The sequence below is a fragment of the Microtus ochrogaster genome, chromosome 4 (genome assembly GCF_000317375.1).
Source record: "Microtus ochrogaster isolate Prairie Vole_2 chromosome 4, MicOch1.0, whole genome shotgun sequence".
NCBI lineage: Eukaryota > Metazoa > Chordata > Mammalia > Rodentia > Cricetidae > Microtus > Microtus ochrogaster.
This window is the reverse complement of record NC_022011.1, coordinates 84,234,717-84,258,123: the sequence shown is the minus strand read 5'-3', so window position 1 is coordinate 84,258,123 and position 23,407 is coordinate 84,234,717. Positions and strand designations below refer to the sequence as shown.

General features: G+C 50.6%; 2 protein-coding genes across 2 annotated transcripts; both read right to left on the bottom strand.

Annotated features, from left to right (window-relative positions):
- Window positions 1-3,370: 3,370 nt before the first annotated feature.
- Hoxd3 (homeobox D3) lies at window positions 3,371-6,426 on the bottom strand. Its single transcript, XM_026778667.1, has 2 exons — window positions 5,886-6,426; window positions 3,371-4,128 (listed from the first exon to the last, which is right to left on the bottom strand). Exons 1-2 carry the CDS (start codon window positions 6,424-6,426, stop codon window positions 3,371-3,373), a joined length of 1,299 nt encoding a protein of 432 aa, XP_026634468.1.
- Window positions 6,427-21,762: 15,336 nt separating this feature from the next.
- Hoxd4 (homeobox D4) lies at window positions 21,763-23,096 on the bottom strand. Its single transcript, XM_005346601.3, has 2 exons — window positions 22,648-23,096; window positions 21,763-22,097 (listed from the first exon to the last, which is right to left on the bottom strand). The coding sequence occupies exons 1-2, from the start codon at window positions 23,072-23,074 to the stop codon at window positions 21,763-21,765; spliced, it is 762 nt and encodes a 253-aa protein (XP_005346658.1). The 5' UTR covers window positions 23,075-23,096.
- Window positions 23,097-23,407: the final 311 nt, after the last annotated feature.

The window sequence follows — 23,407 nt, the reverse complement described above, 5'->3', positions numbered from 1 at the left end:
GCCTGAACTAAACCATCCTTCCCCTACAGCAAAAGAGGTAGACCTCTCAAGACCAACACTCTCAGGAGAGGCCCGGGTGCTCCTCCCTTCTGGCATATCCCCCTGTTGTGGCTAAGGCCTTCTCTGCAAAGGTCCGGAAAGGAAGCCACTGGCACAATGTGCTTCGGGTAGACCTGTCTGCTTCTGGTCATCCTCAACCTGGCGATGAGGGTCGGTGGTCCTTTGCCTCACGGCGTGCGTCGTGGGAGAAAGACAACCTAGGGTGGTGATTCCCTTCCCTTGCCAACTTCCCGCATAGTGTCCTGCCAGGGGTCTTGAAGCTAGAGCGGAGGCCTGAGACTGGGACGCCATTGCTGGCCAGGCTCCCCTCCCCCACTCTTCTTTCTTTGCTTCTCCGAGACCCGGGAGGGAGGAGGCGGCAGGCGCCTCTGCGGATAGAGCTGCTATTGTGACCTTCCTAGGCTGAGCGGGAACCCAGCGGAGTGTGTACTGCCCGCGGTGGCGGGGGAGGAGGTGACTGTGTGCAAACCTCGGGTGCAGAAGGGGTGGCACCGGGAAATAAATAAAGGCTTGCAACCTCGGGCAGTTGGGCCCTTCAGAGGGCGTTTGGTTGTGTTTAGACTTGGGTGCTTCCTAACACTAATTGCAGGCTCAAGAGGAGCGGAATTTATGGCGAAGGCCAAGGCGGCTTGTTTATAATTTATGAAGTTTTAAATGGTTGTGCCGCGGGCCCAGCTCTCTCCGGCGGGCGGCCGCGTGGGAGTGCGCCCTCCCAGAACTCGCCGCAGCCCCCACCCACGCTAGGAGCGAGTGTGTCCATCACGTGATTCACGTCAGTGGCAGGAAAGAAACCAAGCAATTCTCTGCTGTCTCTACAACTTCGGGATCTGAGAGAAGGCCGCAGATTTGGTCGAAGCTACCTCTTCCCCCCTTTCCCAACACCCTTACACCACCACAGGGCCTGGGAGGCTGCCGCTGCCTACAGATGGATCCCCCAACCTGACACTTCCTTAGAGAGCCCATGTGTGAGAGGAAGCTGATGTCAACCAGGCTAGACACTGTTTAAAGTCTAATCCATGAAACCCTAAGCCACAGATGACACTTGGGGTTTTACAGACACCCGCAGACTCAGCAGATACTCCTGCGGTAACCCACCGCGCTGGGAAATGCCTGGAGCCATGATGCATTATGTATTTTTATTATTATTTATGGTAGGAAGAGGAGATGAGAGAAACCGGGCTGAATCTAAACAGCTTGACAATTCATCTATTTAATATTTAGTCAGTTAAGAAAGGTGGGCTGTGATTTCCTACAATGCAGCTAGCTCTTCTTTCATTTCCTTAAGAGCTTAAAATAATAATTTCTTGCCGTTATAGATTCTGTCTATAAATGCAAGTTTCATAGAAAACAATGTTAAGCCTTGAGAGTGGGTAAAATATGCCTTCGGTTGAAGTCATTTATTCTGTTGATACAATTCTACAACATATATACTTTAAACTTGCTCAGATAGAGTGAAATTTAGCAAAAGGCTATCCCCTCCCACCCCAGCCTAACATGCCATTTTAAAAAACAGCACAGAGGAACAAGGAAACTAAATATTATTTTGCATCATCATTACGGAGCGAAACACAAACATCCAAATAGAAAACGATAGTTGTCCCACCAGCAGAGAAGCTATTTCCACACAATAGGAATCCCACCTCCTGTCACCAGGCTGGTCGCGGGGCTTGCATGTTTGCCAAACCAAATAGAGATGTGTGGGTGGACTTTGCTGAAATACAAAGTAACTGGACCTTGTCTGAAGACTCCAAGTACCCCCTTCTATAGAAGTGGGTGTAAGTGCCCGGCCCTAGTCAGAGCCATACTAGTATTTACAAGACGATTATAAATGTTGTAGGCTTTTTGCCCATTTTGCACAAAGAAGCAGGAGTAAACAAGGTGTTTCTGTGTGTGATGTTCCATTCATGAAACTTTTATTATTTTACATTTGTGGAGAACATTTGTTTTCTTTTGAAATGAACTACTGACCATTACAAAGGAAAAAAAAAATCCTGAGCACTTCCTAGAGATAAAAGCTTGTCTCTGATGGTCATTTCTTTTTATACCACTGCACCTTAGGTTTTCATAGCTTAATCCTTCCTGTTTCTCTTATGCTTTTTCTTTGATTGTCAGGTTTTTTTTCCAAAAGTTTAATTTTTATTATTTAATGCAGAAAAAAGAGCTCTGCCTCCCCCCCTCCAATGTAACAATTATGTCCAGAAAGAGGTGGTAGAAAGAGTCACGCAGGTGCTACTTTGGCAAAACCCTACTACAATCACGCTCCGAGAATATCTCCAGGTTTGCACCCTCTGGTTACTGCCGCCCAATTTCAATAGCGTGAATGTAATCAAGCATCCCTCCAAGACAAGTTATGCAATAGGTTCCGAATAAACAAAGTATTTTTGAGAGGGTTCTTTTTTATTGGGGGAGGGGCTTACAGAGGGATCAAGGCAGAGCTGTCTGCCTGCAAATGTGTGTGAGTAACACAGATACACTTCCAACTGAGGAAAAAATTTTTTTATTCTAAATGTTTGTTCAAATAGTAGCAGACAATTTGAAATCAATAAGCTGTGTCGAGTGGTGAAGAGGGCTTCGGTTGTTGAGAAACGCCGTGCTATGCCACCGGGCTGCCCGCCTCTAACCATGAAGGGCCGTTTGTGATCTCAATCCTTTACATCAACTACAAACACCAGCCACGGTTACAACTGTTCAAAACTACTCTCAACTAGTTCAGACCAAGGGGACTAAAGAGTTGAAATGCGGCCCCCAAGGCCCGGGAGCGCGTACCTAGGCCCGGCTGGAGAATTCTACAAATATACACATAAATACATTAAGACGAGGATAAATAATCAGGGAAACGAAATTACTCGCTTCAAATAATAAATACAGATTGTTTAGTCCGATGCAATCTTTACAGGAGGGGAAGGAGCGTATAAATTAAGGTCTCTGAAACTAAGCTAGACGGAGGGGCCAGGCCCGGGATTCTCCAGGCTCTAGTCCCTCTTCAGGACACGCCACGGGTGGGTCTCGGACTTACCTTAGGGACACCATTACCAGACTCCCTCGGTCCGCAGTATATGGCACTGTCAGGTTTACAGGGGAGGATCCTTGCGGCTGATTTATAGCGAGCCACCCAAAGGAGGACGCGCCTGGAGGGGAGGCCCAGTAGTGTCAGCCTCGGCCGCTGGAAGCCGGAGACTCGAGAGGCAGCGGCCAGACCAGATCGGGGAGGGGGGTGCCCCGAGCTGCCCCTCGGGCCCCGCCCCGCCACCACCCCTGCCCCCAAAACCAGAGAGGTAATTGCACCGAGCTACCAGGCCGGCGGCAACCGCTACAGATGTGTCAGTTTGGGGGCCTCGGGCAGGCGTCCCTGAGACGAGTGGTGAGCCGAGAGATCTGTGTAGGTGGGATGAGGGTCGCATGGTCCGTGGTGATGGTTGCCAGGGATTTGCGCGGCGCAGCTGTAGTCCACGCTGGCCGAAGACGGGTGTGAGAGGTGGCCCAGATTGAAGACCGGCCCGGATGCGGGCGCCATGGAGTCGACGAAGTTGCCACCCACGTACACCGGGCTGCCCTGCAGGTTGGCGCTGGCGAAGCCGCCGCCGTTGCTCGCCATGGGGTGGGGCTCGAACTCGGGCGCCGCGTAGCGCTTCTGCTGCGGTAGGCAGCTGCTGAGCGGCGCCGTGTAGGCTGCCAGGCCGTACATGTTGGGCTGCGATTTGGCGAAAGCGGGCGGCGAGGGTGCGTCGTAGGCCAGGCCGGGCACGGGCGGCAGCTGGCCGGAGTAGGCCACGTGGCCCGCCGCTCCTCCAAGAGGTGGGCTGCGCTCTGGGGACTGGCCCGCCGGAGAATGCAGGATGCCCTTGGCCTTCTGGTCCTTCTTGTATTTCATGCGACGGTTCTGGAACCAGATCTTGATCTGGCGCTCGGTGAGGTTCAGCAGGTTGGCCATCTCCACGCGGCGCGGCCGGCACAGGTAGCGGTTGAAGTGGAACTCCTTCTCCAGCTCCACCAGCTGGGCGCTCGTGTACGCCGTGCGCACCCGCTTGGATGCTGGGCCCGGCGGGCTCTTATCCCCGCAGTTTTCTCCTGGGCAGAGGTAGAGACAGAGAGGGTGCTGAGCGAGGGGTAGGGAACCTCAGAATAGAGAGGGGTGCTTTCCTGTCTTCCTTTCCCCCCTCTGCTCTCACCTCCGCTCCCTCCAGTCGGGTAGAAGGTTTTGATAGGTCAAAGTCTGAAGGAACACTCACTCTCCACGCCTCTAGGCCTACCTGTCAGTCGCACCTGCAGCTGCTGCCTTGCCTTTCCTCTCCACCCTACCCCACCATCTCATCTCAACCCACAGGCCATGAAGGACTTTACTGTCAGGCTAAGAGCAACTCGTGAGACACTCCCCTGTCAAAGAAAGAAAGAAAGAAAAAAAAAAAGCCAGGCTTCTTTGAACACCTCTCCCAAGCTCTGCTGCTGGGGACTAGGGGCTGGAGGTTGGGGTGTCTGAGGTAGCTCCAGCCTGCCTGGTTTGTTTACAAGTCAAGCACTCCAAAGAGTGAAGAAGTAGGGAGGGAGGGGGTCTTGGCACCTGACTCCAGCCAGGTGCACCCAAAGGCCGGGAGATGATAATACACCCCCCACCAAGATACTGCCCTGGAGTTTGAGGGGATCCCAAGGCCAGGCTGAAAGCATGTTGCATATGGCCATGCAGCCTCAGCACTGGCTTCACCTCCCCTGCCACCCCTCAGCTGCTTGTCCACTCCTTCACTGGGAAGACAAATGGATTTCTCCTGGGAGGGAGGGCCTGTGTCTGAGCTGAGGAGGGAGGGGCAGAGGAGGGAGCTTTCGAGCAGGAAGACGCTTTCCTCTAGGAGCCACAAGCCCAGGGAGCATCAGGCAGAGCAGAGACCTGATAACAAATCACATCCCAGGCTCCAGACTAGCCCTGGACCCAGAGAGTCAACCCCATCAAGAACGCAAAGCCAGAACCGTTCAAGAAGGAAGGGCCTGGGCGGAGAGAGAAGGCTCCTCACTGGACCCATATTCTTCAGACTTAAAATGAACCAATAGAAGTCTCCTCAGCTCTAGAGTCTCCCTTCCCAGGGCAGGAAAGCCTCCAGCTGCTCTGGTTCCAAATTATTCTCTCCCCTAGAACCTGCTCTTCCCTGTTATGGGTTCTCTAGAGCGAGCTGAGTCTTACAGTTTTGCCCTGAAGGCCCTTAGATCCCAAGTCCACCACTTTGCAGTTCTGGGGATCTGGGAAAAATGAGGGTGTTAGCATGTGTCTATTTTAAAGAGGTATTTGGAAAGTTAAATAAAATAAATAGATAATGTTTATAACTTATTTGAGCATGGTTCTTTTTCTTCTTTGGGGGTATTATTTGTCTTGACTTGGCTTTCTGTTTTGAGACAAAAATCTCTTAATGGTGTCCAAGAACTCACTACGCTTCCTAGGCGCTCCTTGACCTCAAGATGCTCCTGCCTCAGCCTCAAGTGATGGGATTATAGGTGTACAAAGCCACACCCTGCCTGTCTTCACATTTGAAGGGCTGGTGGGTAAAAGAGGAAGCTGAGTTATGACGAGTGCCTGGGACAGCAGATAATATGTCAGCATAAGAAAGAACTTCCTATTAATACGCCTGAGATCAGTCCAGCAAGGGCATCAGGGAGGAAAGCATGCCCTGTCTCTGCAAGAGTATGTATCCAATGAGAATCACTAGAAAAGACAGACATTTCTACATTTGGATACAGTGTTGCTAAGGTTGTTCTTATAGACCTGAGTCTCTTGGCTTCCAGGTAATTGGTTCTTAAGGTCAGTCTGAAGGGTTATGGTCTAGAGATGCCCAGAGAGCTACCTGAAGTGGCACAGCTGTTCTTCTGCTTTGAGTTCTGTCGGGATTCTTTCATCCAGGGGAAGATCTGCTTGCTGATGGTGGCAGAAGAGCTGGAAGCATTAGGTCCACCCTTGGTCTTCTTGGCAGGTACTCCACCTCCAGGGTTGGTGGGCGAGGAGGGGGGCAAGGTGGGTGGTGGAGGAGGCGGCTGTGGTGTTTGCTGCTCAGAGTTCAGCCCAGGAGGCTGGTTGCCACCAGCCCCACCCTGGCTGTTCCCAGTGCTGGGTCTCATGCAGCTACCATTAAGTTCAGCTCCTTTATGGCCTGGGGCTCGGAGAGGTGCAGAACTCTGGATGGAGCAGGCAGAACCTGGGTAGTCACTGTCCAGGGAGTTGGCAGTGGCAGGGGGTGGGTAGGGCTGGTGAGGAGTGCTGTAGCCATATGCCTCCGTGGCTTTGCTGTAACCATAGCCTCCAAAGAGTCCTGGGTTCTCATAGTATGCAGCCTTCTGCATGGTGCACTCAGGAAGTTCCAGGGCCTCCTGACCCTGCTCAAATAACATTGACTACCACTCTCCCCTTCACCACCAAGGCCAATGTCTGCTGTATCTTGAGAGAGCTGGGTCAACTCCCAGGTTCCAGGTGACCTGCCAAGAAAGAAAGGGGAGAGATCCTAGAGGGACTGCCATTGGCAAGACCAATCAATACAGACTAGAGCAGGCTTTCAGCTTCCCACTCACTTTGAAGTAGAAGGATGGGCAAGGTTCTGGATTGGTGTTTTATGAAGCTCAATTTAAACAAAATTTTGAAAAAGTTGGAGTATTTCTCTTAAATGTAAGAAAAGACCTTTCCTCCTGAGTTCAACTTTAGCCTAAGGAAGAAGTTCTTTCCACCTCAAGATTCTCTTAGAGAATTGTCTTTCTCCAAGATTGTCAACACAGCTTTTGAGCCTGCATGGGAAAACATTTATGGATGACTGAGTCTTCCTCTAAAAGATGAACTTCTTAAAGGGAAGGATTGTGTTTTCTTTTTCATCTACATAACTCTAGTATTCAATGGTAGTGTTTATTGAATCGATGGATGAATGAGTAGATAGGTCACAGTCAGTCTTTGGATAATCCTGTGGTTTGGTTTTGCTTGCTCCAAGGCTCTGTGCAAGCTGTAAGGAGGCTCTACAAACCCCCAAGCCCTAATGCTGTGAGGGGCTCTACAAACCCCCAAGCCCTAATCTCAGAGTCTGGATGGACAAAAGAGAAGCCCTATTACACAGCCAGAGTTTCCAGAACTTCCCACCTAGATTCAGAAGACAGTCCACTTTGATGGCAGGGTGAGAATCCACAGTTAGTTTTAAGGGTCAGCACTCTGAAATCTACAGTGTAGAAAACTAGAAAGCAAAAAAAAAAAAAAAAAAAAAAAAAAAAAAAAAAAAAAAAAAAAAAAAAAAAAAAAAAAAAGGAAGACTTAAAGACTCCCAAACTTACTTTGAAGCTAAGGGGGGGTTGGGGGGGGGGGGAGAAAGGTTGTGTGTGGTTTTTTTTTTAAATCTGCATTTCCCACATTCCTACTTTGTCTTTCTGCCACTTTTAGGAGGGGTGTTTTTAAAAAACAGTGAAAGGATTTAGATCTTAAAATGCTGCAGTGTGAGTGAGTGGTAGATGCTCTCATAACTTTATCGTTTTCCTTTGGCTCTTTACACAAATAGATATTATACTGACCTCTGCTCGGGACAGTCCATTCTGCCCCACCTGTCACCCAACCTGTAGCCAATGAGAGAAGTTCTCCTGACATGATGGATGGACTCAGACTTAGAAGGATGGAAAGGAACTAAGAAAAATTCTTCTCCTTTTGTGTGCTCTGACTCTTCATGAGGGCGGTGCTCTCCCCACCCATCCTGAAAGGCTCCCCAGGAGTTAAAGTATAACTAATATCGTTCAATCACTTTTGTCTGTTTGATAAAGAAAACCCACAGGTCAGCTCTCTGGCCTCAGTGCTTGAGTTCATCCCAAAATTCTCCCTGGTTTCCTCCATCACGAGAGACCACATCATGCAGACTTAAACACAGGAACCAAAACACTTCTGTGTTAATTTCCCCCTGTATTTCCACCAGAGAGCCCAACCCTGAAGAAAAGTCTCCAAATTAGCCTTTGTTTGGTAGTTTGGTTGCCCATTTTGCTTTAGAACACAAGTGAATATGCCATTTATCTTGATGAGAGAGATGGGTCCTTCTCAATGGGTTGCAGAAATAACTGAAATGTTTTGTTGTAAGCCTTGTTTCTGCTAGTATCCATAAATGTGTGCAGTTAAGATATCCACCTAACAAAGCTAGACTAATTCTTTTGATTAATTTTCAACACCAACCCCTGACTATTAAAGTTACCAAAGAGCAAAGGAACAGTAAATCCTCATTCTGTGACTAATATTTATATACGTTTGCCTCAGGCCAAAGAAGCTGCCACACTAGGTCGACTAAGTTTTAGGGCTTTTCAGGGATCCTGCTCCGTTCTGGAAGTCTGAATGGTTGCATCAGACTTCTGGGACCACCTGATTTTGTTTGCTGCTGCTTTATCACTTCCTTGACAGCTGTGGAAGCAAAACATCCCCCTTCTGCCTCCATGTTGACCAAGTTTGTCTTGGGAGGTGGACCAGTCACATTAAAATAGCTTCTTGAGGAACCAAGGGAGCCTATGAGACAGATGGCTTTTACATATTATTTCTGCTCCTGTGGCATGCTCTTAGCAAAATCTCTCTATAAAGGCCTCGGAGGCACAGATAGCACTCACAACCAGAGTCGTCTCTCGCCTGTTTACATTGTCTCAAAGAATTTCCAGGCCCACTTCATGGGCTAATGTCCACTTCTTTACAATCAAAGGTAGCAGCGGTGCTCTTCTTTTCAGGAACACACACACACACACACACACACACACACACAGGGATGCACAACTTTGCAGCACCCACCATACAGAGCCCTAAAGAAGCTCCGCTTCCAGAGCACAACCTGAAAATATTGTTACAAAACTGATTTTTTTTAAAAAAAAAAAAAGTTTATTTCTTTCCAGAAATCTCTACTCCTTGTGAACTCTGCTTGAACCTAAAAAACGGGACTGGGTCATAAATCATTTGGACAATGGTCAACTGTTCAGTGGCTCATCTTTTCGATCACTCCCCCCTCCCCGTTAAGGCTTTCTTTTCTCACCCTTTGGTACCTTTGCTCATTTGAGCACCAAGATCCAAATGCCTTGGGGGGGGGGGGGACACAGCTTTGGGGGAGGAGCAGTTGAGCAGGACTTCTTATTTTGGAGTAGTCCTCAGTTTTCCTCTCCTCCTCCTAGCCCCTCCCCCTCTTCCTTCTCTTTCTATCCCCCCCCCCCCCCACACACACACACCCCGGCCAGAGGAACCCAGGGCGGTGCAGCCACCCTGTCCTCTGGAGCACTCCTCTCCTCTTAGGGAAGGGTCGCCTAACTGAACTGGTTAGTTCTTTTCCAAAGTCCCTGGAAGTTACCCAACCCAGCGTGGAGGCCCAACCGCAGGCCCAGAAGACAGGGCCAAATGGTTTCCAGCCGGAAGGAAGGCCAGGCACCCTCTCAGAGTTCGCATCCCTCGCTCCCCAGCCGCGCTGGCCCGCCCAGTAGTCCTAGCCTCAGAAGCAACGGAGCCCTGATACTTGCTCACTGCACTTAATTCTGCCCAGATCAATACCTAATATGATACCGAATAAATAAAAGGCGCTCACAGCGGCCAGGGGACAGGGTTATTAAGCAGCTGGAGCTCTCACGGTGCATATCAATGCACCTGTCATTGTGGTTTGTAGCAAAATTTATGACTGCGACCACGGCAGCAGTAAACGCTTCAGTAAGGAATGAAAAGAAAAACACTTCCCAAGGCCCGGCACTTTTCAGAAGTGGAAAACAGGCTCCGCGTAGGAGGCAGAGCAGCAAAAGAATCCCCTACTCCGCACTTTTCCCGTCCACACACCCTGCGTGCGGCGAGCTGCGGGATTATATAAAGTGGCCGGCGCCGGCCTGGGCCAGCAGCTATGCTCGGTAGCCCGAGCTGGAAAGAGAGGATCGCAAGTCCAGCCGAGGACCACAGACCTGCTACCCGCCTGGCCTCCGACGCGGGGAGGCTCCATGGACGCGCAGAGACCCGCTAGGCGTTTGCTAGCCGGCCTGGCCTTTGCTCGCCCGCCATGGCTGCGAGAAGGCCGCGGGAGAGGGAGGCTGGGGCTGGGAGGGAGCCGACAGCACCGGGCTGTGTCTAGCGCTGCAATGGTAGTAAATAACGGGACTTCCACCTTCAGTCGGTGCCAGTTAAGACAGAAGTGGGAGGTGATGCTTGTGTTAGCTTCTCTTAAAATTCTCAGAGGTTTACGTTGATCTAACGCCTTACTTTGCTTAAGCCGGGTCTTCAAATAACCCACGGGTCTCAACTCTTACTGGGCATTTTTGTTAATTCAGTGGGACCGAGCGTTGACACTCTTTTCCCTGATGGCTTTGCAACTTCAGGTTTGGGAAACCACTCCTCAGCGGGTTTGCTGGGAAAAGAACCATTTGCCCACATTGTCTCGACCTCTCAGCCTGAGCCTCTTCTGCCCTTTGGGAAGCCCAGAGCGCCCATTCTAAATCACTTCTGTTTAGCCCGGATAACTCAGTACAGTAACACACCCTGCATTTAAGACAGCGGACCTACTCTATTAAAGCGCCATAAATTTGAAGGCCGATGATCGGTTCTCATGTAACAGGCAGCCGCTCACACTGAGGTGATCCACTTCAAAGCCGCCCTTTGTTTTATGCCTTGATGTGGGAATCCTGGGGATGGCTACTTTGAGCTGAAGGGAAGGAACATGGAAATGCGGTGGGGATTATTTATTTAAATCACCCCCCACGCGCCACAGTTTTCTGTGTGAGTATATTGTCTTGAATTTTGTTTCTAACTCTTTTTGTAGGCTCTTCAGTTTTCTTTGATATTCTGCAGAAGCAGATCTGGAACAAAAATGGAAAACTCGGGAGCAGCCGGTTCTGTCTTGCAAACATTGCCAAGAGAGCCTTTACCCCCTTTAAGGGTGTCATAATCAATGTGGCTATTGTATGTGGAGCCTGCAGCCATTCCAGATGCTTTGGCCCCAGCAGAATGAAGACTCAGTTGGCTCCAGGAGAACTAGAGGGCAAAAATCCTTGCCTGGGTGGGGGAGGGGAGAGAACCTGGTCGTGAGGAAAGGACCCGGGGTGAGCCAAGTGGGTCAGGCCTCGCAGAGAACGCGGTGAATGGAGGTGGGAGGAAGGGTTAGGAAAGGAGGTTAGCTACTTAGGTGCACCTGGGGTGGATGCTACTAGAGCTGCCCCCAAAGGACCCGAGTGAACCTGGATATAGCACTGGCTATATCCCGGGTTTGCACATTGTATCTCTGGCTCAGCTAGCTTTCCTGAGTCTATCAGAGAATACCCATACCGTTCTGGGCCTGGGATGCTCAATTCTGGATCAGGACTAGGCTGTAAATCGCCTTGAAGACAGCGGACCCACTCTGTTAAAGTGCCTAAGAAACCAACAGCCCTCCCTACCTCCACCCCAAAACCTCCACCCCAAGCCGCTCTCCAGCAGGCGCTGGCCCCTGGTCAGGTGAAAGGAAAGAGGCGCAGTCTCTCTTGATCTGCCCTGTGCAATTTGTCGACTCAGTAGTTTGCAAACACTAAACTGCGCCCGGGAAAACCCCACACAAAGCGTTCAGGGCGCTTCTAAAGACTAGAGAGCGTAGCCATAAGCCTTTGAAGTGACCTTTGGCTCACGCTGCAATAACTCACCCCTTAATGAACACCCAACGGAAGCGCCTCAGAGAGATCCCAGCCCGGTAGGATTCCTAACTTTGCGCCCTGGCTTCAGCTTCCCAGACGACCTGGGTCCAAAGGGGCATGTCATTTGCCTGCTTACTACACCCCAACCCGCTTGACTGGGCCCCCAAGGATGGCGCAGTAGAGATGCAGGGGTTCTCAGGATGCTCAAACCCATGGTCGAAGTCCTCAAATCACTTTATATTATGCAATCGCGTGGGCAGACATCAACCTGCGATTATCTTTATTTATTTTTGAAAAGGGCTTTTTTTAGAAGTAGAATCACTCCCCAAGAAGATGGATCTAGTTAAATTTTATTTTCCAGGTGCTGAGGAACCCGGTAAGTTCGTACTTGGGCTTTTTATGGTGAATGGTACTTTCTGAGCTCTGGGCACAGGGGTCTCGGGAAGTGGAGAGGGAAACGGATCCCAAGTTGGTTAGTTGGGTCACAATCAAAACACCTTTCCTCCAGAGCTTTCTTCTGCGTTCCCTCCTCTTCTTCAAACCAGGCGGCACTGACCTAATTTCTGTCTTTTGGGTGCCCCAAATCGTGGTCTGAACCCGGCTGGATTCTCGTCCTGTCTGAGTTCTAGTACTCCTTTCTCAGCCAGAAACTTCAGAGGCAGAAGGGTCCTGCCCGCTAGCTGTTGGGGAAGATCTGGCTCCAGACAACCCGACCCCCATACCCCACCCACCATGTGCACCCAGGGAAAACTCTTCAGGATGGGGGCCAGAGAGGAGCCTTGGTGAGGATTATTGAAAATTTCGGGGAAGTTCTAAGTGAGTGCTCCATGGGGCCAAATGAAATGCTGCTCGCAGTAATTGGATTCAGCTGACTAAGCTGGCTGGCTCGCAGCTCCGAGGCAGTGAGCAAAGAAAAACGTCCACCGACTTCAAATTCTGATGGAGCCCAGTGCAGCTGATTGACAAAACAACTTGTCTTGCTCCCTTTGAAGGCAAGGGCTGTGGAACTTAGTCCCTTCTCCCAGTAGGGCCGGGCCCAACTTAAATTTCGGGAGTGTACCTCAATTTGGGGTTCCTTCCATGGGGTAGTGCCTTGGGATCTGGCCCACTCACCCTTGCCTTGGTTGGGGGTAAAGACCTGCGATAGTTTGTCTTCTACACTTGTAGGCTGAAGTTAGGAGGAACAAGTCAACAAAGGGATATGTGGGATGCAGAAACCAATATGATTTAGCTTTTACCACTTAGGGTTATTTGGGTAGAAGGACCCAGAAACACTAAACCTTTCTTCATCATTGTAAGAGTCACAGCCTATGATGAGAGACTGGAGAAGCCTCTCATACTCTTCAGGGTAGTTTTGGGGGGGGGTCTTTTCAAATTGGGGGACGTTTTTTACTCCTGTGGGGAAAAATGGGAAGCCAACAGCAAGAGGTAAAGGCTCGCCAGTGTTTGGTGGTGGCTACCTGAACAATGCAGGGAGCTGGCTGGTCATACAGTTTATTTTAAATGCATATAAATCAACCCGCCTGCACCCCAGCCCAGCAGTCCAAGACGCAGAATTAATATGATGTTCCATCTTACTTTGGCAGTGACAGTGTAAAAAAAAAAAGTTTTTTTTTATTCATCCCATTTTCAGCCCATTCTCGAACTACACATTTACCCTCAAAATACTAACTCCAGCCCCTAGTCCGCTCAACAAACCCATTCCTTAAACTGCTACACCCCCTCCCCAACGCTGCCAGCCACCCTCCAAGCCTGGTAAGGTGGTGTCCTCTTAACCTTTTGGTAGGCGGGGAATGTCCCCATAAAAGCACACCTCGTTACGATTAATCACCGTCCTCAATGTATATGTAGGAGCGCGCATCTAGGTCTGCGGGCTGCCTCACCAATTGGCAATAATCAAGATCACAGATTACACAAAATAAATCATATTTAGTATCCCGCTCAGGGCAGCAAACAGCACCGTGCCCAAAGATTTCCATTTTGTCATGCAATTGCTTACCTGGATCCCAATTTATCATAAACCTGGTGTCCTCAGTCTCAGAGTGGGCGCCAGTGGGGGGCAGAGCTAGCCTTCCCCCTTTGTCTGCAGACAGCAGTGTCCCAACCCTGGTCTTGTGCGCTTGCAGACTCGGCCATATACCCGAACACACGGAATTCCCGGTAGAACGGAACCAGGCTGAGGTTCAACTACCAATAAACGCTGGAGGAACGAGTTTGTAGTCCCCAAGCTGGCTTCGCCTGCGCTGCTCGCTGGTCGGTCCACCCGCCCGCCGGTCCGCTCCCAGGCCCAGAGCGGAGGCCACTTGCTCCCCCACCCACTCCTGGGTTCCTGCCCAGCCCTCCCAGGCCCCCCAGAGCTCGGGATTTGTTTTGCTTTCGGAACGTGGTCCTTTCTGAATTTGGAGAGAGCCCCGGAAACCCCCTCATAGTCGGGAAATACAGACGCTGCCTTCAAATGCGAGCATATTTGTTCACGTGACCCCGAGGGAAGATTGTACTGATTGAGGCTGAAACTTTCACGCCATCCAGCCCAAGAGCGCAGCCAGGCCTGGGGGCTGGGAGGAGGGGCGCAGGAAGCTAGGGACCCAGGAGCCTTCCCTGGGGCAAGACTCTTGTGGAGGAGAGAAGGAAAGCCTCCATCCCCGCGGCTTGGGATCAGCGCAGCCACAGCCTGGCCGACTGCAGTGGGGTGAGGACTTGAGAGTCTCTCCGGGCAAAGACCTCTGACCCTGGTCGGGCCTTCTGCCAGACCTACCAGTGGACTGGACATTTTAGAGGTTTCCTCTTAGAAGCCTTTGCGGAAAGGACTATGAAAAAGAAATTCGGGGCTTCCCTAGCTCCTTACCGTTCTATACTCCGTATCTGCACGCACCTAGACAAGATGTCCTGCCCGTCCCCCAGGCTGCTGTCTGCCTGCTTTCCTCACCCCCCGCCAGGCACTTAAGTCTCACAGCACCCGTTCCTGCCTTAAGGTAGGACTCGCTGGTTCTCAATTCTGGCCTGTCACCCTGCCACCCCCGCCACTCCTTGGGGGCGCTGGCTGGGGTTCGCGGACCCAGCAGGCGAGCTGCCGCTACTAAACCAGAAGAAAAAAAAAATGCCTAGCAGCAGGGCAGGCCCTGGCGTGACCTCGTTTCTTGGCGCTCTGAGCACTACACCCAAGTGTTTTGGGGTCTGGAGTCACCTAGGCGAGGAATTCCTGCCCACCTTGATCTGTGTGAGTCCAGATCTGCTCAGAGCCGACAGGATCCTGTGTGATTCCGGAACTGCTCGGAGCCAACGGGATCCCGCAGGCCCAACAACAGCCGGGCAGCTTCCCGCTTCCAGCGGTAACTCCGAGAGGGCAAGGGGGCCTACTGAATCGGGCTTACCTGGGGATAACGAGATTTCTATTTTAGAATTACTGTATCAGAACACGATCTCACCACTCTGCAAGCGACTAGATGAGATTGGCCGCAGATATTCTGCATGTAGGAAGAAGAGTTAAGCGAATCTCGAATCTCAGTCAAGGCTCACTCCTGGGTTGTAGAGAGCCCCTGTCTAACCTCTGGTCAGTCCGCCTTCACCCTAGAACCCCATATGATGGGAAACTCCCTCCCGAATTTGGCTTTCTCAGTTTCTTAGCGGCTTTGCCAAGAAGTTGATGTCCCATGGCTTGTATGGCCTCTTAAGAGGCAAAGTGAACCCCAAAGCTATATATGAGCTCCAGGGAAAGAAAAAAGATTTTGAAACCGCAATCTAGAGGACCCAGCAGGTTCCAAAGAAAGGGTCACTAGATCCTTCTCCCAAACTTAACAGGGAGTCCCCTCCTTTTGTTCACCTGTCCCGGCTCAGACCCACTTGGGGTGCCAGTCGTAATGGACCTTAGGCTAACCCCACTCCACCCCCATTCTGAGGACCCCGCCCCCAGGCCTCTAGCCAGGGGTTGAGCTCGCTGCGGACTGCAAGTGTTAATTCCCCAGTCAAAGAGGGGGGGCTGCTTTGCGGGAATTCGTCTCCAGGAAAGGATCTAAGCCTTCTTCAATCGGAGCATATGTTCATAGAGCAATAAACCGGAAAGATTTACAGTCCTCGCCCGGCCCCCAACAGCCTCACACCCTTTCAGGAATTACTTACGATGATTTATCACACCAACCCGGGCAATTGTCACACTGATAAAATAGCCCGGGCCTGTGCCCGCCAAGCCGGGCCTTGGGAGGCTGTTGGAGGCCCGACCTCTAGTGAGACTGGGAAGCCTTTTTGTGGGTTCCTTTCTGAACGTACGAGGGGCTGTCTGAGTGGATCGAAGTGGGTGGGGTGAGCGGGGAGACGATTCTCATTGAGAAAAAACGCAAGCAGAGAAAGCACCCGGAATCTGCGTGCAGGAGTCACTTGCTAAGCACATAAACATTTGTCATCTTTGAATAATTGAATTAATGTGTTATTGTTTGAATGTATAATTCATAACGGGGAAAACTTTGTTGCTGTCCTGAAGGAGAAATACACACACACACACACACACACACACACACACATCAAAATTTTAAAACAAACATACACACAACTCTAAACTCTAATCACACAGGGCCTGCTCTCTGAATTCTCCTCAAAGTCAGTGGAGGCACGGATGTTGGGGGTGGGGGGAAGTGAAGGAAAGGACTGTCCATTGAGAATCCCGGGTCAGAGCCTGCATCTAAAAGAAGAGAATGTTTGGTACTGGCCCCCATCTCAGGCCGTGGCTAGCTGGGTGGGGTTGGACCGAAGCACAACCGCCTTCAGGACGTCAAATCTTGGAGTGGGGGCTGAAAAAAGACTGAAAAAGTGAGCAAGAGACATTGTCGCTTTTGCGGCTCACCACAGCCTCGTGCCTTTCTCGAAGGCTTCCCCTTGTTTTGGTTGCTCCGACTTGGAGGGCTTCTTTTCCTTTTGTTAGATATTCAAAAAAAATTACAAATCCGAAACTAAAGAGGAAGCAAGGAGAAACTGCTCGCTGGAGCGATGAGCCGCTGAGCTAGAGGTGGGGAAGGCAGAGAACGAGAGAAGTAGCTTGGAATCATTATCTGTTGGTTAAAATCTGCCTGGGGTAAAATTTCAACTCGATTTTATAGCCTTCTATTATGACGCAAAGAAAAATTTACGAGCCTCGCTTGAAAAGAGGGCCAGGGCCTTTTCTCGCTGGTTTAAGAATAGGCGGCAGATGCGGTGACAGCGACCATTGTTCCCGGTAGACACAGGCGACCGGGCAACCTCGGCCCGCGTGCGCCAGGAGTGTCCCCAGCCCGACGGGATTTTTTTTTCTTTAAACTCCTGTTGTCTGGGGAGCAGGCTGCGCGCACCCTCACCCCCTGCACCCTCACCCCCTGCACCCTCACCCCTCGCACACCCTCGGCATCCTCATCCACACCCTCTCTCTCTCTCTCTCTCTCTCTCTCTCTCTCTCTCTCTCTCTCTCTCTCTCTCTCACACACACACACACACACACACACACACACACCCTCGGCCGCCCATAGTAATTTTTCATAAGTGCAAAGCTTCGCTGAACCAAAGGTCACAATCCAAGCCACTAACAACTTCTGGCCGGCGCGCGGTTCCAAACCAGGGAAGCAACGGCAACTATTAGTCAGCGGCTCTGACAGCTAAGTTCATTAAGGATTGAAATCTGATGAAATAAAAGTAGCCCAAATATTTACCTGCGGGCCGCGCTCAGCGCCCGCTGCGGGGCCGGGTCTGCGGGCGCGGGGGGACCCCCCTCGGCGGGCCGTGTTCTCGGGATCCCTGCACTTTCCAAGTCGGAGAGAGCCCTTTGCGTGGCAGATTAATGACGACTCCGTGTTTCTTAAGGGACGTGCTGAATTAATTATTTCGCCAATCACGTGGTCGCGACTTGTAGAAATCTATTCTTATCATCTTCCTCGCACTTTGAAAATTCTCCGGGTTATGAGCGGCCCTCCCCCGGCTGCCGCCGAGCTCCGGCCGCCCAGCCCGGCGTGGGGGGCAGGGAGGGCTCCCCAACATGGCGCCGTCTGCCGAGGGTCCGAGTTACTGTACTGTACTCAGCGGGCTCAGCTATGGACTCGCTTCCTCCTCATCCCTGCCGGTGATTCAATACACACAGCGGTATTGATGTATTGGTGGGCACAGGAGGAGCCATTAACCAGAAGACGGGCAGAGGACAATCATAAAATGTGTCTGAATATTTAAACTTCTGTCTGCGCACTTATAAATACACATGTCCACGCGTCTGGGTCGAGCCCTTCCATATATTAAGGACATATGTTCTATTTTATCTATTCTACTCATTTCCTGTCTTCAGCAAGACACCCCCTATCTCTTTTGGAACTCCTGTCTTGGCCCCCTCTTCAAACCTGAGGCCAAGATGTGGGAAAGCCCTCATGATAAAAATAGTGCATGGTACTTTTTATACTAGAGAGTGTTTATTGTTGTTTGAGGGGCCAGGAGGATGCAGGGAAGGGGGGCAGGTGTTGGTAACCCCAGAGAGGTTCAGCAGCCCCAGAAAAGTAGGAATCCAAGATGGGGGGCTAGACAGGTCAGGTCGGAGCAACCACCAGCCAGCCAGCCTCAGCTGGGCCCAGAACAAGCACTCACCCAGCCTCTGGAGAGTGGGAAGGTTTCTCACACAAGGAAAACTTCCTGGGGGGGGGGGTCCTAAGAACTGGCCAGAGAGAAAGCCTATTTGGACCCTCCTAGTAGTTCAAGCAGTTGCTTCTCTTTCAACAAATAATGCCCTCCACCTTGCACCCTGGATCTGGCATCAGGCTTTCCAATGCTCACAAAGTATAGAAGTCAGGCTGGGAGTGGACAGAAATGTAGAATTGCTAGACCTTACATGACTTTTCACTTTCACACCATAGGCACCAAATAACTTGGTGTCAATTTTATTGCAGAAAATAAAAAGATAAATAGTTTATAATGAATGCTGGCTTTTAGGAAACTTAACAAAGAGTCTCTATCAAGGCACCAAACAGGAGGGAGATTTTACTACACCTTTTATTATTTCAAATATAGATCAATGAATTACATCAAAACTACAGGCAACAATTAATATAAATAATACTTTAATCGGTGGCAGTAAAACATGGTCAATTCTATTTTTAAAAAGCATCTTTGTGAGCAGACTCCAAGGGGCTGACTGACAATGTCACCTCTCAACAAAAGGCTGCCATGGACAGAACGAGGTGTGAGCCAGAGGCCCAGTGTCCTCAGCAAACGCTCTGCTCCTCAGCCCCAGTCACCAACCCCGACACAGGTTTTAAAACACCCAAATAAACACTTCTGGCTCATATTTGGGGGAACAAACTGGAAACAAATAACAGCAAATGGGCACTAGGGCCTTTCTACCTCTTGCTTTCTCTACAGCACGTTCCCAGATGGAGAGGCAGTTCCTTCCCTGCCCTAGGTGACCAGGGTGGGGGGAAGTGCGGGAGGGGGGGCTACCCCTTTCCTGGTCCACTCCTCTGGGCCCAAATGGACACTAGGGTTCGACTAGGACTTCAGGACTGGCAACTGCTCTTTAGGCCAGGCAAGAGCCATTAGCATTTCAAAAGACAATTCCTCCCAGCTGAGTGGTAGAGCTGAGACTTAAAAACAAAGAAGTTGTTTCCCGGATTAAGTTACTTTCCAAAGTAGTGGGGCTGTGTTTGAGAAGGAACCAGGGTTTTCTTCTGGAAAGCATACTTTTGGCTTTCCCTTGGGGCAGGAGGAAGGAGGGGTAGTTTTTGGTCTGAAGCTGGAGGAGTAACCAGGACTTCTGAGGAGAGGGGGAAAAATCTACATAATAATCTTTATAGCAACTATAGATGGTTGAATCTTGTGAAAATATATACTACCCCGCCCCAAGGCCTTGGTTCAATGTATGCTCAGATTTGGCTTTTAGGAAAGAATCTTAGCAACTTGCCAATTGGCCCAAGGATAGCTAGCTGCCCTTTTCAAACGCAGCATCCAAAGACTGTCTCCATGTTAGAGGGACAGGGAAAAGAAGAGAAGGGTAGTTACAGTCCAAAGGTTAAGGGTTTAGAGGTCAGTCCTCCCGGCTGGAATACAACCAATCGAACAGAAAATTTGCCCTCTGGATGAACCTGATTCTGTAATTTAGCCCAACTTCAGTAAAATACCTTTTCAGCTTCTCAACGTGAGGGCGTCAGAAAAAAGACATTTTGACTATGTATGAACTCTGTGCTTTTTGTCATAGAGACAATGATGCAAATAATGCAGGAATATCCATCTTTAATATCCCGACGTGGTGATATTCAAGTATCGCCATGTGCAAGTCTGAGAGCCAGGCTCACCCCAAGGAGGAACAAAGAGCTTTCCCCAGGGTCTAATACAAAAGACCAAGGCTTGGAAGATAGTTCAGAGAAGCAGAATTTCAGTTTAGGGACTCCAGTCGAATCCTTGCCCTCAGCTCTGGAGACGCAGAACCAAAGCCCAGGCCTTTCCCTCCTCCACTGAAATCTATTTTAAAAACAACCACCGAAACCTTCTAAAGTATTCTGAAATACTGAAAAAAGTAACAGCACTATTGATCTTATGATTAAAACTTAAGTTTACCCCTCCCTATTTCTTACATGGGTCTGGGGAGACTGCAATCAGGGGGTTCTGTCTGAAGCCCAAGCTTTGGGGTTCAAGCTTTCAAAACCTCCTTTCATTTGAGTGTATAAACTCTATCATCACCTTTGACTCTTATCTTTCTTGTTGTTAAGGGTTAGTGTTTTAAGAAAATGAGATTTGAACTCTTCCCAGACGTGAAATAAAAGTAAATAAATAACTATCCTTCCTGTTGTTTGAGCTTGTTCTAAAGCCACTGGTTTCAAGGTAAAGAAGTGGGCCTGAAAACTTTGAGACTTTTACAATTTCTACTTGTAAGTAATGTCTTGAGAAACACTTCAGAAAACACACACATACACATACCTCAGGGAAATCTCTTTAAGATCAACACTTGTGGACTTCCAGAGTCCATTAGTTCCTTTTTAAAAACAAGACTTCCTTCCTTACCTACCCTCTTTCTCCCTACTGTACAGGGCCACCCCGCCCCCATAGGCCATACACTGATTCTGATTCCTATAAAAATCCTGCTATCTGGAGGTACTTGGAGCATTTGGAATCCAGTTGGAATAGAAAACTCAGAAATTATCTGATGGCCCAGGGCATATAGGTTTTGTTTTCTTTCCCCAGAGAAAAATATTGAGCCATTTGTTTCTTTTTTTCCCCTTCTCTTTCAACCACCTTGCAAACACAGTGCTAGAGCAAGCACATGTGGAAATACATTTTCAAAGCTCAGTTTTCCTGGGTCCTTGGCTTCCCTCTGGGAGGGTTAAGGGCCTCCTACACTTATTTCCAGGGGTTGGGTGGGAGGGAGGAGCTCAAAATCCCGACTAGGGCCAGAAGTGAGTCCCCAGATTTCTGATTCAGCCCCAGAAGCTCGATCCTTTTCACTCGCCTAAGGTTGTTGGCACACAGGTGCCACGGATTTCCTGTAGTCCATTCCCCCAACAAATAAATATTTAAGCAAACATAATCAGAACATAAAATAACCCGTTTCCACTTCCTTCTTGGATTTATTTCTTTGGGCCTGGGCCACTGGGAGCAAAGCATTTTTTTTTTTTTATCACAGCAGAAATTCTATAGATAACTCAGAAAGTTCTGAGATTCTCTCCCATCTCTTCTGTTCACACTGAAAGCACCTAGCACTGGGTGCTGGCCTTCTGCCTCAACTGCCCCCACAGCTACTAAGCCACGCAGCCCCCTGGAGGGGTGGTGTGGAGGAGAATGTCCAGGTTCCCACTGGAGTAAGCCTCCAACCTTCATTTGCAAATTCAACATCCAACAGCAGAGGTTTTCATGAGTTTAATGGCTCGCCAAGGTTTTATGTTCTCAGTAGCTCCTGCCATATGATAATATACTTAAAGAAGCCCGCCCACCCTCCCACCCCATCCCTTTAGGGAGGGGGCTGCCCTCGGGCAGGATGGTAACCTAGTCCAAGAGCGGCCTGCAAGTCCCAGGTCCACCCCCACAGTACCTTAGAGCCCAGTGAGGTGACAGCAGGCCCCGCCTGCACCCGCAGCTTCGCCTCAACCTGGAGTGCAGGGAGGGATGGGCCCAGGGTCCCCACTTCTATAGGGTCGTCAGGTCCGTGTGGTGGTCCTTGGCCATGGGCTGCAAATGCTGGCTGGGGGCAGCTGAAGAGGAGGAGCAGGAAGATGAGGAAGAAGAAGAAGACCTGCCCTTGGTGTTGGGCAGTTTGTGGTCTTTTTTCCACTTCATCCTCCGGTTCTGGAACCAGATCTTGATCTGGCGCTCTGACAGACACAGGGTGTGAGCGATTTCAATCCGACGGCGTCTGGTCAGATACCTGTTAAAATGAAATTCCTTTTCCAGTTCTAGGACTTGCTGTCTGGTGTAGGCTGTCCGGGAACGCTTGGGCTCCCCGCCGGTGTAGTTGGGGTTCACTGTGAGATAAAACAGACAAGACAGCCAGGTCAGAGCCCGGCCACTAGTTAGGCCCCTGGCTTGCCTCTGCCCTCACTTCCTGGCGCGTCCTGCAGCCCCTCGGCCCTCCTTGTGCTCCAAGCTTGCCTGTTTCCTCCCTCCCGCCCTCTCCCTAAGAACGCACACACTCCCACCCGACCCCTTTCACGCACCCACTCCCCAGGCTCACATAACCTCAAAGATGCTCCCTTCTCCCTGGCCCACCAAAGGCTCAGGATCTCCAACATTTTGGAAATGCCCTTCTCCCTGCTCTGCGTTCCCTCTGCTGTGGAAATGGAGTCCTCCCCCACCCCACCCCCATCCCCACCCCCTTTTGCGCCCACAGCCAAGCAGCCAGCCACATGGTCCCGGCCTGCTCCCTCAGCTATAAAAATTTATGGAGAGAGTAATTGTGGCGCCCAAGGAAGCTTCACAAGCCCCCACCCACTCGCACACCCTCCAGGGGGCCCAGGCCAAAAGAGGCGAGCAGAGGTGGGGGAGGGTTGAAAGGTCCCTACACCCGCTCCTTACCCGAATTCACATGCACCTTCTTCATCCAGGGGTAGACCACAGCCGGCTGCTTGAGGGCTGTCCCCGGGGGCGGCTGCTTGGGGCCGGTGGGCTGGCTGCAGGCCCGGGCGCCAGGCAGGGGCGCAGGAGGGGGCGCTGGGCACGGCTCTCCCGGGGCACCGTAGTGACTTCCTGGGCCACTCGGCTCCTGCCCGTGACCCCGCGCCGGTAGCGCTGAGCCAGGCCCCTGCCCGCCGCCTCCGAAGGGTTGCTCACCGAAGTCGGGCCGTGGGTAGAGCCCCGAGGGCTGGAAGTCGGCGCCCTGTGCGCCGCTGCCGTAGTAGTCGGTTCCCTGCTCGCCTAGATAGCCACCCTGCAAATATTCCTCGCACGGAGGAAACTTGGGGTCCACGTACTTAGAGTTCACCATATACGAACTCATGGCCATTAATTTCAGAAGGTAGAAAATACTAATTTTTCTCGTGTTGTCTTTTTTTCTCCTTCCATTGGGCCCTCCTACTTGCTGTCAACTGAATAAAGTTGGGCGGCCATGTGACCAGGCCAGCCAATAGGAAGGGAGCGAGTTTATCACCGGGTTTGTGAGCATCTCATAATTTTAACAAATTTAACTAAATAACATACGTGTAATCAAGTGACTTGCCGTGCCACATCTGAGAGTCCCTGACAGATGTTAATATAGTTCCAATTCTATCCCCAGTACCCCTGTTCTCAGCAGGTTACCCCGGCTTTTGTCTTCCACCGACTTTGCTAACCTCCCATG